The 14801-nt window shown below is 51.5% G+C and overlaps 1 protein-coding gene across 7 annotated transcripts in view; it reads left to right on the top strand.

The window, feature by feature from the left end:
- The window catches only part of DHX34 (DExH-box helicase 34), a 36311-nt gene that overhangs the window by 11215 nt on the left and 10295 nt on the right, over nt 1-14801 (top strand). For 6 of the 7 annotated variants that reach the window (XM_053605479.1, XM_053605476.1, XM_053605475.1 and 3 more), the window contains 9 exons: nt 1123-1340; nt 2961-3135; nt 8203-8396; nt 8983-9084; nt 10463-10705; nt 10957-11130; nt 11439-11556; nt 13279-13385; nt 13734-14021. In XM_053605479.1, coding sequence (XP_053461454.1) covers nt 1123-1340; nt 2961-3135; nt 8203-8396; nt 8983-9084; nt 10463-10705; nt 10957-11130; nt 11439-11556; nt 13279-13385; nt 13734-14021 — 1619 coding nt within the window. The remainder of the gene's footprint in view (nt 1-1122; nt 1341-2960; nt 3136-8202; nt 8397-8982; nt 9085-10462; nt 10706-10956; nt 11131-11438; nt 11557-13278; nt 13386-13733; nt 14022-14801) is intronic. The other variant, XM_053605480.1, reaches the window with a different exon arrangement.

Here is a 14801-nt window from a genome sequence, read left to right as displayed (position 1 = left end):
CTTTCTCCAGACATTTCAAGCTTACTTTTGCCCAGGGCCTTTGCACTTACTATTCTCTCTACTGAGAACTGTCTTTGTGCAGACATCCATACGTCTCTCTCCTTCACCTTGTTTCACAGCCTACATAAATGTTTCCCCATCAGAGAGGCCCATGCTGTCCATTCTAAGTAGTATCCCCTTCTTCCATTGTCACTTCCTGTAGGAGTGGGACGAGCATTTTTTTTTTTTAGTTTTTGGCCAGGGCTGGGTTTGAACCTGCCACCTCCGGCATATGAGGCCGGTGCCCTACTCCATTGAGCCACAGGCGCCGCCCAGCATTATATTTTATATTTGTTGCTATATTTGTTTTATTGTCCATCTTCGCAATTAGAACGTACTCTAGAAATTTAGCGTAGCATAGTGGGTAGGAGACTCTGGACCCTGCCTGGCCAGGTTCACTGTGACTGTGTGACCAGGGTCATGTTACTGACGTTCCATGTATCACTTTGCTCATCTGAAAAATGGCAGCACTTCCCTCAGAATATGAAGATTCAATGAATTAATACCTTGGGTGCTTGAGATGGTGCCTGGCACATAGTGAATATTCAATAGATGCTAGCATTTATTTTATTATATATGACTCTGGGATGCCACTGGTGGTAAAACATCCCATAATTTCATGTACCATTAAGAAAGTTTAAAAATACCATCAATTGAATATTGACATGTTGTTGATTCAATTAAATATGAAGAAGTTGGGTCTTAACAGTGAATGAAATATGGTTGGTCTGTTCAGTCCTGGGAGACCAGGGCCTTTGTTTTGTTTGTGGCTATATCCCGATTGCCTAGTATGTTGCCTGGCACGTAGTAGGTGCTTAATAATTTGTTGAATGACCAAACCTCTGAAGAAGCAAAGACTTGAGAAAACAAATGAAACGTTCTGTGAATGAAGAAATGAAAGAATAAATGAACAGAACATCAGGGTTGAGCCCAGAATAAGCTCTCTATTAGCGTTAATAGAATAAAGGAGTAGTGAGGGTGTCATTGGACAGTGGAATGGGTAGAATGCCAGGTGTGTGATGGCCACATATGGCCGCTACCCACAGACTCCCTTCCCTCATTGCTCCCCTCCTCCCCACCCAGGGAAAGTAAAGGAGATGAGCTATGACCCACAGGCCAAGCTTCAGCGGCTGCAAGAATTCTGGATCAGTCAGGCCAGTGCAGAGCAGCGGAAGGGCCGGGCAGGCCGCACAGGGCCCGGAGTCTGCTTCCGCCTCTATGCTGAGTCGGACTATGATGCTTTCGCCCCCTACCCTGTTCCAGAAATTCGAAGGGTGGCTCTGGATGCATTGGTGCTGCAGGTGAGGCATTGGCAGGGAGGGGCTGTCTCCTGACTACTGGCATAGGGGCCGGCCTGGGAGGCATTCACATAAGATCAGCACCAGGGTTCCAGGGCCAGGAAGGGCAGGGCAGGTCAAGCCACTGAGGGGAACTCATACCTTCCACATGTGAAAACCCACGTTGAGGGAAGAATTGTTTCTCAGATCCACAAGGTCAAAGGAAGATCCCATGATTCACTCAGAATGCTGTCAGCTTTTACAGGAAACCCAGCAGGAAGTGGCTTTTAAAAGAGGTGTTTCTCTGTATTTTATATGTAGTATTATGATGTGTATTCCATTAATGTTAGTTCACTCTAGATAGACTCAATTACTAAATGACTAGCACAGCAGAGTTTTAGGGGGATTTTTTGTGTTTCCTTTTGTTTTTCGAGAAAATGTCTCACTCTGAGTTGCCCCAGGCTAGAGTGCTGTGTCATCATAGTTCACAGCAACCTCAAACTCCTGGCCTCCAGCCATTCTCCTGCCTCAGGCTCCTGAGTAGCTGGGACTATAGGTGCCCAGTACAATGCCTAGCTAATTTTTCTATTATTTTTACTAGAGAGGGGTTCTTGTTCTTGCTCAGGCTGGTCTGGAACTCCTGAGCTCAGGTGATTCACCTGCCTCAGCCTCCCAGAGTGCTAGGATTACAGGTGTGAGCCACAGTCCCTGGCCCCAGAGCAGTGATTCTCTGCTACATATATGAATCACCTGGAGATATTAAAAAAAAATTATGTGCTGCCCCCAGCCCAGAGCTTCTAATTTAAAGTCTCTTAGCGAGTATTGGGTAATCTCCCAGACATCAAGTTGGTTAGCAGAGAGGAAAGTGGAATACCTGGTTTCCAGGTGGATGGCCAGAACTTCTAATCCCTGAGATCAGAGCCAGGTGGGAAGGTTCTCTGAGCTTTATTTTCATTGTCTTGCAGTCACATGAACCACCACGCCAACCTTTTTTGATTCCAGTCCCTATAGAGGTGCTGTCTGCTTATGAATGTCTTGCCAGGCCCAGTGATGGGTGTGTACTGTCACTTATTTTTCCTCACCACTTGCTGCCTACCTGGGCTGCTGAATTAATTGTGATTCTTTTGGTTGCAAGTGAGAGAAGCACAACTCAGACTATCATAGAAAGGAGGATTTTATCAATTTGTATGTCTATGGGGCAGGGTGCATCTCTAGCTTAGGAACAATCCAAGGATTTCTCCATCTGCTATAGAAATTTCCAGGCAATGGAAAAAATAACTGTAGCTGTGCTGAGGTTCTGTCCTGGCTTCTTATAACCAGAAAAGATTTCTCTGTCCCAGCTTCAGTTTGCAAAGTCCCAGGGAAGGCTTCTGGTTGGCCCAGCTCAGGTCATGTGTTCATTCTGTTGTCAGTTGTTATGACCAGGGCCTGAGGAACATGATTGGTCCAGCTCAGGTCATGTGTTCCTCCTCCACAGTCAGGGTCTTGGGGGAAGATGTGCTGGGCAGAGACAGAGATAGACAATGGCCCACCCTCCCCTGTCTCTGTACAATGGATCTTGACATTGGGAGTTCAAAACATCATAGCCATGCTGCACAGTGGCTCACATGTTCCCTGACCCCAGGGTTATGGTTCTTATTTCAGATGAAGAGCATGAATGTGGGGGACCCTCGAACGTTCCCTTTCATTGAGCCCCCACCATCAGCCAGCCTAGAAACTGCCATCCTCTACCTCCGGGACCAGGGAGCCCTGGACAGCTCAGAGACACTCACTCCCATTGGGTCCCTACTGTCCCAGCTGCCTGTGGACATTGTGATTGGTGAGGACCCCCGTCTGGGTGATCACATAGGACACCAGGGGCAGATGTCAGGCACTGCTTACCCTCTGACCCGAGGACAAGTCTGTTCTTTCCCAGGGCCCAGTTTGTTCATTCACAAGTGCTTGTGCCAGGCACTTTTCTGCATGCTGGGAACATAGCAGTGGACAGAACAGACAGAAATCTCTGCCCTCAAGGCGGTGACATTCTGGTGAGGGAGACCAACCATAAATCAGGAAAATAAATACAAAATATAGTAGATCAGATAGTGCTAAGTGTTACAGAGAAAAGAGAAAGCAAGGCGGGGAATGGGAGTGTTGGGTGTGGTTGGGGAGTTGTTGTTTATAATACAGGCCTCAAAGCAGGCCTCACTGGGAAAGTAACATTTGTGCAAAGAAGGGGAGGTGAGGGGTGGGAGCTGTGCAGGTGTTTTGAGCATGCCTGCTGGTAGAAATACAGAAATGTGGGCGGCGCCTGTGGCTCAGTCGGTAAGGCGCGGGCCCCATATACCGAGGGTGGCGGGTTCAAACCTGGCCCGGGCCAAACTGCAACCAAAAAATAGCCGGGCGTTGTGGCGGGCGCCTGTAGTCCCAGCTGCTTGGGAGGCTGAGGCAAGAGAATCGCTTAAGCCCAGGAGTTGGAGGTTGCTGTGAGCTGTGTGAGTCCACAGCACTCTACAGAGGGCCATAAAGTGAGACTCTGTCTCTACAAAAAAAAAAAAGAAATACAGAAATGTGATGTGAACCCCATGATTTAAAATGTTCAGTAACCAAATTAAAAAGGCAGGCCAGGTGCAGTGGCTCACACCTATAATCCTCGCACTCTGGGAGGCTGAGACAGGTGGATTGCCAGAGCTAACGAGTTAGAGACCAGCCTGAGCAAAAGCGAGATCCTGTCTCTACTAAAAATAGAAAAACTGAGGCAAGAGGATTACTTGAGCCCGAGTTGGAGGTTGCTGTGAACTATGACATCACAGCACTCTACCCAGGGTGACAGCTTGGGACTCTGTCTCAAAAAAAAAAAAAAAGAACAAATTAGGCTCAGCGCCTGTAGCTCAGCAGCTAGGGCGCCAGCCACATACACCCGAGCTGGCAGGTTTGAACCCAGTCTGGGCCTGCCAAACAACAATGACAATTACACCAAAAAAAGAAAAAAATAAATAGCCGGGTGTTGTGGCGGGCGCCTGTAGTCCCAGCTACTTGGGAAGCTGAGGCAAGAGAATCGCTTAAGCCCAAGAGTTTGAGGTGGTTGTGACGCCAAGGCCTCTACCAAGGGCGACATAGTGAGACTCTGTCTCAAAAAACAAAAAGGGAAAACCAAAAAAAGAAGAAATTAAAAAAGCAGAAAGAAACAGCTGAAACAACTTTTGATAATACATCTTATTTATTCTAATATATCCAAAACATAATTTCAACATGTAATCACTATAAAAATTTTGGCAGTAGTTTGTATTATTGTTGTTGTTATTTATTATTTTTTTTAAGACAGAGTCTTACTACGTTGCTCTTGATAGAGTGCTGTGGCATCACAGCTCACAGTAACTTCAAACTCTTAGGCTTAAGCGATTCTCTTGCCTCAGCCTCCTGAGTAGCTGGGACTATAGGCACCTGCCACAATGCCCAGCTATTTTTTGGTTGCAGTTGTCACTGTTGTCTAGCAGGCCTGGGCCGGGCTCGAACCCTCCAGCCTTGGTGTATGTGGCCGGCACCCTAACCACTGAGCTATGGACACTGCCAGTTTGTATTATTTTTTATACTAAGTCGTGGGAATCCAGTGTGTGTTTTATACTCACAGCACATCTCAGCTCGGACCAGTCACATTTCAACTGCTCACTATTCACATGTAGCCAATGGCTGCCGTGTTGGACAGTACAGGGGAGTAGAAGGGCATTCCAGGAAGTGGAGACAGCCAGTGCAAAGACCCTGTGGTGGGAACATGCCTGGCGTTAGGGGAACATCAAGGAGGCTGATGTGGCTGGTATGGAGTCCATGGGAGGGAGGACAGGAGATGTTCACTGATTTTTCATCGTATATTTGTTTGTTCATTGAACAAACAAGTTTTTGAGCACCTGCTCTGTGCCAGATCCTTTCCTAGATGCCAGAGGTACAACCATGGAGCAAACAAGTTCCTGCCCTCACAGACCTCCCATGTAACTCGGGAGACAGACAGCAGGATAGATGAGAGAACTGTGTGGCTATCAGTAGTGCCTGTGCTGAGCAGAAAGTAAGCAGGAAGCAAGGTGGGAGTAGTTGGGACCGGGGGTGGTGTCGTGTGGCTGAAAATGGAGGCCTTACTGAGATAGAGTCATCTGGGCAGAGGCCTGAAGGAGGGGAGGGGACAGCTAGCCCCTTTAGTCCTGAGTCAGGTGAGGAGCTTTCCTTTTTTGTTTTTTTTATTGTTGGGGAATCATTGACAGTACAAAGAACCAGGTTACCCTGCTTGCATTTGTTAAGTAAAGTTCCTCTTATAATTGTGTCCCGCCCCCCAAGAGGTGTGTCACACATCCTGATCCCCCTCCCCCTTTCTCCTTCTCTCTCTCCACTTCCCCATTCCCCACCCCCACCATGTACTAGCATCAATTGTCCTCGTATCAGAATTGAGTAATTGGATTCTTGCATCTCCATTCTTGTGATGCTTCACTAAGAAGAATGTATCTCAGCTCCATCCAGGTTAATACAAAAGATGTAAAGTCATCATCTTTTTTAGTGGCTGAGTAGTAGTCCATGGTATACATATACCACAGCTTGTTAATCCATTCCTGGGTTGGTGGGCATTTAGGATTTGTTTCAAGGTGAAGAGCTTTGAATCAGATGGAAGACTGGGTTTTTGTGATTGAAAGTGTACAGAAAATTAAGGAATCAATCTGGATCAGTGATAATCTGCACAGGCCAGGTCCATGGAACCTGCTAAGGACCATTGTCAGTTCCCAGCCTCCCAAGTTCAGGTCTGTGATGGCCGGTCACAACCAGATGCAGTGTTGCTCATCTCCTGGTGTGTGTCATTAGGAATGGCAGGTTAATCCTGAGGGATTTGGGGCCAGTAGACATTCTGAACCTGTTGTCCTTGCCTTTGTCCTATGACATGTTAGTGTTTTAGAGCACTTGGCTGAAACTGCAGAAGCCACCACTAGAGATCGGGTGTGGCCTGCAGGGTCTGCCCTGTGCAGCTGTGTTAGACCACATGGTGGGAAGCTCCCTGATTGGGAATGGGCAGCTGAGAAGACAGGCTCCCCTGCTTGGGTTCTGTAGCATTTGGCATATTGACAGGCCTCCTATGAGAAGGAGAAGCAGAAAGGGTACCCAAGACCCACTGCCCAAGCACAGGAGTCCTAGGTTTTCCATAGCTCACCCTTCCCACCTCTGTCTCTGTACAACCACCCCAGCTCCGTCCTGGCCCCCATCTCTTGTGGGCTGGGGGATGTCAAAACTCTACCTATTGCTCATTCTGTGTCATTCCTGTCCCTCCCAAGGAGCTGGCTGACTGGGGCTGTTCATCTTGCCTCATTCTCCTGACTCAGCATGTTCTATTGCCCCCAGCAGCCCCCAGCCAGCCAGCACAGCGTTCCCTCCTCAGCAGGGCCACCCATAGTACCCACCTGTCTGTGTTACCACCTGTCATTGGAACATTGGGGCTTCAGTATGGGCAGGAGGCTGGATACGATGGGTGCCAAGAGCCTGGGGGCTAGGAAGGTGGTTCATTTTTGTTTGTTACAGAAGGAGAGAGAGCTAGAGCAAGGAGAATCAGAGCTAAGAAGCAAAGGAACCTGCAGTGAGCACTTGCCGTGTGCCAGTGAAAGGCTCCCTGGACTTCACACTGTCTCCTCCTCGCCTACTGCGGGCAGGGCCTCTGACCCCTGCCCTTGCACAGAGGAGGAGACTGAAGCTGGGCTAGGGAGGAGGTGCAAGCCTGAGGGCATGAAGCCAGCCAGACACACTGTGATGCTATGTGCCTCCCCAAGGGCTGGGAATGAGCACCTGTCACTTTCCTCAAGAGGAAAGCGAGGCTAAGGGAATAGCTGCTCAAGTCAAGCAGGGGTAGGGTGGGGGGAGGGGCACAGACCCTGTACCAGGGCATCCTCTGTGCCAGGCGGCATTCCGAGGGCATCACAGGGTGAGACATGGTTAATCTTCATGGCAGCCCTGAATGGAGAGGCAGGTGCTGCTGTTACCCCATTTTACAGACAGTAAACAGAGGTGCAGTAAGGTGAGGGATACAGGCTATTATGTCTGGACCTGGGCCTTGATTTACCATCTCCCTTATCTTATGGAGCCAGCTGTATGACAGGCACTGTGTAAAGTCAGGTAGAACAGTGAGGGCGGACATGTGACACACAGGCCATTGGCCATGGGGCAGGTGGGCAGTGTCTGCTTGGGTTGCCAGAACCAGGGGTTGGTGAGAGTCCCACTGTTGAGTGCTTACAGGTAGGGACAGTTTTTTACTAGGCCTTTGGCCATTTTGGGATACTGTTCCCGTCACTTTCCTTCTTTGTGTCCTCCCCTGTCCTGTCCCTCCTTCCCCTTTCCCTGCCTCTCCTCTCACCCCCACCCTTGCCTTTCTCCCTCCCCACTTCTTCTTTCACCTCCAGCCTTGAATTAAACAAAGATGGCAGGAGAAGATCTGCCATGTTCTGCTGTAGGCACAAAAGTCAGCATCTGCTATGTGCCCGAGCAGACCAGGTCACAGCTCAAGTGCAGGCCACACTACAGAGGAAGGGGAAATGTACACCACAGCAGGCTAGGCAGGTGCCAGGAAGGAAAGTGGAGCAGGGGGTTGGGAGTGCTAGTGGAGTGGGTTATCAATAGAATAGCAGGCACGTTGGTGACAGCAGTAGCCAGCACTTAAACAGTATCCCCTACAAGTCCTATGGGAAGCTGAGACCTTACTGGAGGTGATGTGACTGGAAAGCACAGTGTGTGTGGATTTGAATCTGCCCATCTGGGTCCTGAGACCCTTAGTGGGCAAGATGAAGGGAAGTGGGGTAGGACTGGGCATGGGGCTCTGAGATTCCCAGGGGAGAGGGGTGTCGCTGTTCTGGTGCCCAGGAGGCTCAGCCCATGTCTGCTGCCCCAGGGAAGATGCTGATCCTGGGCTCCATGTTCAGCCTGGCGGAGCCTGTGCTCACCATTGCAGCTGCCCTCAGTGTCCAGTCGCCCTTCACCCGCAGTGCTCAGAGCAGCCCGGAGTGCGTGGCAGCACGCCGGCCACTGGAGAGTGACCAGGGTGACCCCTTCACGCTCTTCAATGTCTTCAACACCTGGGTGCAGGTGAGGCTGGCTCTGGGCCCTTACACTTGCCTGTTGCTCAGCACAGGGTCAACTGCAGTGGAGGCCTGCCTGGGAGGCCTGAGCCTCCACTATTCATGCCTCTGGGCTGCAGTGCCCATGCTCAGAGTTGAGAGGGGCCTGAGGTTTCTAGAGCACTGACTAAAACCAGTGTCATCTGGAGAAAGTCCAGGGGCTCCTGCTCTGGCCCTGGCCCTGGCAGTACTATAGTACTGGGGTCCCATTAGGTGACTAAAACTGTCCTGGTCCTGCCCTCCCAGGGGTCACAGCCCAGTGCAGAGAGATAGACTTCTGGTGTGACAGTGGCAAAGAGGGCTGAAATGGGGAGTCCAAGGAGCTGGGAGAGCCCTGAGGGGCTGCTTGACCTGGTACAGGTGGTCTGGGAGGGCTTCCTGGAGGAGAGGGGTATTGGGGCAGAGGCCTGGAAGAATGTGCCTCTGAGGGAGGGCAACAGGTCTCCCACCTCTTCACATCCTCCTAGAGGTGATATATTGGGCCCATGCTGGGTGGTCTGGATGGTCATCCCACACTGGCCAGGCCCTGACACCCTGGTGTCTACACCGCCCAGGTGAAATCTGAACGGAGCAGAAACTCACGCAAGTGGTGCCGTCGCCGGGGTATAGAGGAGCACCGGCTCTACGAGATGGCCAACCTGCGGCGCCAGTTCAAGGTGAGGCTGGAAGGAGGGGTGGGGCCAGCCCTGCCCAGATAGGCTTCTTGTCGGCCCCCTCCAGGGTACTCTGTCTCTCCTTTCCTGATGGTGATCAGGCCAGAGTCCCCCCTCCTCCCCCACATTCACCCCCTTCACCAGCAGATGACTAGGCCAAGGGTATCCTGGGCAAGGGGGTAGAAATCCAGGTGAGCTTCCTGGGCCGGATGATGGACACGGTCAGCAGGGACATGCCACATCCTCATGAAGAACCTTACCCTCGGGACCAGGGTGCTGAGCTGGCAGGACATGCTTGGTGGTGGTTGGGGCTGAGCTGCATGTCCTAGTGACAGGTCCTGGCTCTACCACTTGCTAACAGTGTGTCCTGGGCATATTACTGCTTGCCTCTGGGTCTCAGCTCCCCATTTGAAAACTGAGATGATGAGAATAGCACCTGCCTCACAACTTCCCCGTGTGGGTTAGATGTGTTAATCTGTGTGGCACACTCACAACAGGTGGAGCCTGTAGGTGCGTCTGTGCAAGTGCCTGCAGTAATTACAGTATACAGGTGAGTGGGCAGAGAATTTTCTTTTAAATATGAAATATTTGAGTTCTTATACCCAAACAACTTGCTTCATTAATATCCTACAGACATGTTACTGAGTACAAAAGACCTGCAGTTGCTTATAGCTCAGCAATTGGGTAGAATTCATTGAATGAAAATAAAACAAGAGTCTCTGCATAATCTGTTCCCTTTGGTTGCAGAGGGACAAATTAAGGCCCAGAGTGGGTGACCAGTCACCCAGCCAAGGCCTCCTATGCAATTTTGGGGGTCCTTGTTTTGGGAATGACTGGTGTGTCCCCCTGCTCTCAGCATCCCTCTTGAGTGATGTCTCTAGCTGCTAGAGCAGTGTTCAGCTTCTCTTGGTCCCCAGACACTTTGGAATCTAAGAGAATTGTGGGCCCTTTCACAGGTACACTCTGATGTACTCTTATGCAGGCACTCCGCACGCTCTGTCAGGGCTGCAGGAGACCTAGGGGCCGATCAAGTCGGGTCATTTGAAGACTGTTTACAAAGGTGTGGTTAGGGTGGAGGGCAGGGGTCTCGAGTTTAGTGTATATTGGAGTTGGCTGGAGGTTCTGTTGGATCCAGATTCCCAGCCCCAAGATTCCAGCTCAGTTTGTCTTATTTGGATCTGGGACTTGGAATTTCTATCAAGTCCCCAGATGTCCCAGATGCTGCCACTGCCAGGCCACACTCACCAGCGCTAGTGTAGAAGACCCACGGGGCTGTGCGGTGCCCAGGACAGTGAGGAGGGGCCTCCCCCAGGTCTAAGAACAAGAGCCTGAGCCCACTTATTCTGCCTCTCATCCCTTATTTGTGTCCACCTTCCCCTAGGAGCTGTTGGAAGATCATGGGCTGCTGGCTGGGGCCCAGGCCACAAAGGCAGAGGATAGTTACAGTCGGTTGCAGCAACGCCGCGAGCGCCGGGTGCTATACCAGCTGAAGCGCCAGCATGAGGAGGGTGAGGGGCGCAGGCGCAAGGTGCTGCGGCTACAGGAGGAGCAGGCCGGCTGCTCCAGCGGTGAGGATGGGGCTGGCCCAGCTTCCCAGAGTTCTGTGGACAGCGTAGACATCCAGGTGGGCTGCCTTGGGCTTTCTGGGGCTGGGGCAGGTGGGTGGAGGTTAGGCCTTGGCCTGCCCTGGGTGGTGAGCCACATAGTCCTGCCCTGGGGTTGGAGGGACACTGCCTGGCCTCACCTCAGGAACCAGGTGTCCAGGGACAAGACAGGCCAGGTCTATGGAACCCCTGGGTCTGCATGTTGTAGTATAAGCCCCCTAGGTACTGGGGAGGGTCTCTTAGGAACCTGTCTCCCCTGTGTTCCCACCAGGATGTGAAGTTCAAACTTCGGCACAACCTGGAGCAGCTACAGGCGGCTGCCAGCTCAGCCCAGGACCTGACCCGTGACCAGATGGCCCTGCTCAGGCTGGTGCTGGGCCGGGGCCTTTATCCCCAGCTGGCCATCCCAGATGAGTTCAACAGTGGCCGCAAAGACTCTGACCAGGTGGGGCTCCTGCTGCCCACTCCTGGCCCCGTGTTTGTTTTGTTGGTTCACATTTCCCTGTGTGCCTGCCTTGTGCTGGGGACACAGGGGTGACTGGAGCCCTCAGACCCCACCCCAAACAGAGAACCAGAGTGAGCAGGGCTGGTATGGGGGAATCTGCGACGGGTACCTGACCCAGCCTAGGAGGGGCTTAGGGAGGCCTTTCTGCAGGAGGAGGCTTCTGGGTTGAGATGTGGAAGGTGGAGGAAGAGCAGATCAAAGGGCTTCTGCTTCATGTTTGACCTCTGTTCCACCTTTGGCCTCTCCAGATCTTCCACACCCAGGCCAAGCAGGGCACTGTGCTGCACCCAACCTGTGTTTTCTCCAGCAGCCCCGAGGTTCTGCACACATGGGAGCCAGAGGCTAGGGGCTGTGAAGGCAGCCGAGGTACAGTGAGCTGGTATGGGAGGGATCTCCCATCTGGAATGTGTGGGGTGGGGACACCGTGACCTCCAGGGCCCTTCAGCAGCAAGGCAAGGGGTTTTGCCTTGTTGCTTCCCTCAACCCACCCATCACCTCCTACTAAGCCTCACCCTTGCCACAGTGCAGTGGCTGACCCCAGCTAGTGTGGCTGTGCCCAGGCAGCACAGCACAGTCAGGAGGCCTGTCCCAGAGGCTCAATGAGCTCCTGGTTTGAGCCTACAAAGGGAGGCCCCCTGGGCCCTCTCAATGGAAGGGTGTTGCCGCAGACATGGTAGCTTTCTCAGACTCGGCCAACCTTCTAGTCAGAGCCAGGCTATTGGGGTCTCACCTGGGTGGCTACACGCAGGGCTGGGTCAGGTCTCACCCCACAGTGCCCTGCTGAAGGATGCGGGCCTGTGTGCTTGGGCAGGGGCTTTGCGCATGAGGCCTCAGCTGCTAATAGGTATCTGAGCTCCACAGCAAGGCCCTTTCCTGCTGTGTGTAAAGGAAAACACCTGCTTTGTTAAAGTGGTAAATAATAGACTGAAAATGTGAGGTCTGTCCTTTTAAATATTTAAGACAGAATTTAAAACTTTTCTCCCTAATTTTTTTTTTTTTTTTTTGAGACAGTTTTACTATGTTGCCCTTGGTAGAGTGCTGTGGCATCACAGCTCACAGCAACCTCAAACTCTTGGGCTTAAGCTATTCTCTTGGCTCAAGCTATTCTCTTGGCTCAGCCTCCCAAGTAGTTGGGACTATAGGCACCAGCCACAACACCCGGCTATTTTTTTTTTTGTCGTAGTTGTCATTGTTGTCCAGCTGGCCTGGCCAAGTTCGAACCCACCAACTTCAGTGTATGTGCCCAGCACTGTAACTACTGTGCTGCGGGCGCCGAGCCATTCTCCCTAATTTTTAACAGCTGTAAATTCCTAGTCAATTCACCCCCTTCCTACTAGTTTCTGTCTTTTTTTAGATTTTGAAATATCTAAATATTGTCCAGGTGGAGCATGGTGAGCTCCTGGGGCCCTCCCCAGCTTCACTCACTGTCTGCATGTGTCACTCGAGCTTCTTTTCTCCCTTCTCCTTCTGTTCCTTCTGGCTGAAGCATTTTAAAGCAGATCCCAGATACCCTGTCATTTAATGATAAAAAGGAAAAGGACCATTTTTTACATTAAATGTCATTATCACTCCTAACAGAATTAACAGTGATTTCTTTTTCTTTTCTTTTTTTTTTTGAGACAGAGTCGCACTCTGTTGCCCTGGGTAGAGTGTTGTGATGTCATAGCTCACAGCAACCTCAAACTCCTGGGCTCAAGTGAGCCTCCTGCCTCAGTCTCCCAAGGAGCTGGGACTACAGGTGCTCGCCACAACGCCCAGCTAGTTGTTCTGTTTTTTTTTTTTTAATAGAAATGGGGTCTCACTTTGCTCAGATTGGTCTTGAACTCCTCAGCTCAGGCGATCCACCTGCTTTGGCCTCCCAGAGTGCTAGGATTATAGGCAGTGATTTCTTAATGTCACCAAATACTTCAATTCATACTCCTTATGGCAAAGTATTGGAGAATAATTTGCAGACATTTTACTGTTACTTGCATGAGCACATGTCTATACAGCTGTGTAAACTGACCAGATGGGACAGGCAGCCCTCTGGACAGATGTGTATGGGGTGAGGGCTGGACTGGGCCTGAACTGTCCTCGTCACCCTTTTAGAAGACAAGGACAAGATGAGCAGCAAGCATCAGCTCCTCACCTTTGTCTCTCTGCTGGAGACCAACAAGCCGTACCTGGTGAACTGTGTCCGCATCCCCGCCCTCCAGGTGGGTGTTGGTAGCTGCTGGGTTGCTGGACTGGGGCTGGAGGCCGCCTTCTGCCCAGACTGGCTGAAGAAACCAGCCCAGGATTGTTGGTGTGGTATTGTCTTTTTCCTTCATGGATTTGTTCAACAGTTCCTTGCTGAGTGCCCGCTGTGGGCCAGGCACTGAGGATGCAGTAGGGAACAGGGCAGTGTGCCTTGCCCCTGCCTTCCTGGGGCTCCCTGGCAGGGAGGACAGTTGGTAGCAGTAAAGGCAGTAGAGCGCTGAGTGATTTATGAGCCCAGCCACAAAAGGCCTCTCTGAGGTGGCATCCTGCCCCTCACACCCCTGTCTCCTGTCCCTGTCTTCCAGTCCCTCTTGCTGTTTAGCCGGTCCCTGGATACCAATGGTGACTGCTCCCGCCTGGTGGCCGATGGCTGGCTAGAGCTGCAGCTGGCAGATAGTGAGAGCGCCATGCGGCTCCTGGCAGCTTCCCTGCGGCTCCGTGACCACTGGGAAAGTGCCCTGGACCAGCAACTGGCTCATCAGGCCTGGCGGCAGCGGCTGCTAGATGAGGAACAAGAGGAGGAAGCTCTGCCAATCAGCCCCAAGGAAGTGGCATCTCTGAGCAGGGACCTGCTGCAGTTCATGGCATCCAAGGTACCTGCCACCAGGGGTGCCTGTGGCCAGAGGAAGTGTCTACCACGGAGCTTAGGATTCAGAGGGCCTGGTTTCCATTTTACTCAGTGTGGGCACATTTTGGAGTTTTCAAGCCACAGAGGTTACATAAAGTCCCTTGGCTTGTTAAGGGGTAGAGCCAGGATTTGATCCCAGGAACCTGGTTGCAGAGGCTACTCTGCTAACCACGGCCTGTATCACCTGTATTACTCATTCAGCAGATGTTTATTAAGCACTGTCTGCATGCATGGGTGATACCCCACAATTAACAGGGCATGCAGGGTGTGAGAGGAAGCCATAGATGTGTATTTGTGAGGACAGAGGGCAAGAACAGGATAGAGCAGACTTGAAACAAACTCCCCCCTTTGGTGGGGGAGTCAAGAATTGCTACTGATTCTCCTTAGAGAATCCTTAGAGGGAAAAGGATGCAATCCTGGCTGACTTCCTGGAGTAAAGAGGCTTGATAACAGGGACAGGAACCCAGAGAGCCAGGGACAGGAGAATAAGGTTGATATGTCAAGAGGAGAAAGGGCAAGGTGGGTAGACTTGAAGGCCAGGCCTAAGGTCTTGGTGTAGTCCCACCTGGACAGGGAGAAGAGGCAGGATCTGGAAAGGGCAGTTGAGATAGGGGATGGGGCCTCAGGGCATGTTTTACACAAGCCTTGGGTCATGAGTGTGTGAAGCCAAGTTGTGATTATCTTATGACTGAAAAGTCCAAGGGACAGCTTCAGGCACCAGTTGGATCTGGTGGCATCTCCCACA

The sequence above is a fragment of the Nycticebus coucang genome, chromosome 10, assembly GCF_027406575.1.
Source record: "Nycticebus coucang isolate mNycCou1 chromosome 10, mNycCou1.pri, whole genome shotgun sequence".
NCBI classification, from domain to species: Eukaryota; Metazoa; Chordata; class Mammalia; order Primates; family Lorisidae; genus Nycticebus; species Nycticebus coucang.
Note: the sequence above shows the minus strand (reverse complement) of the source record. Positions and strands in the feature narration are given on the sequence as shown.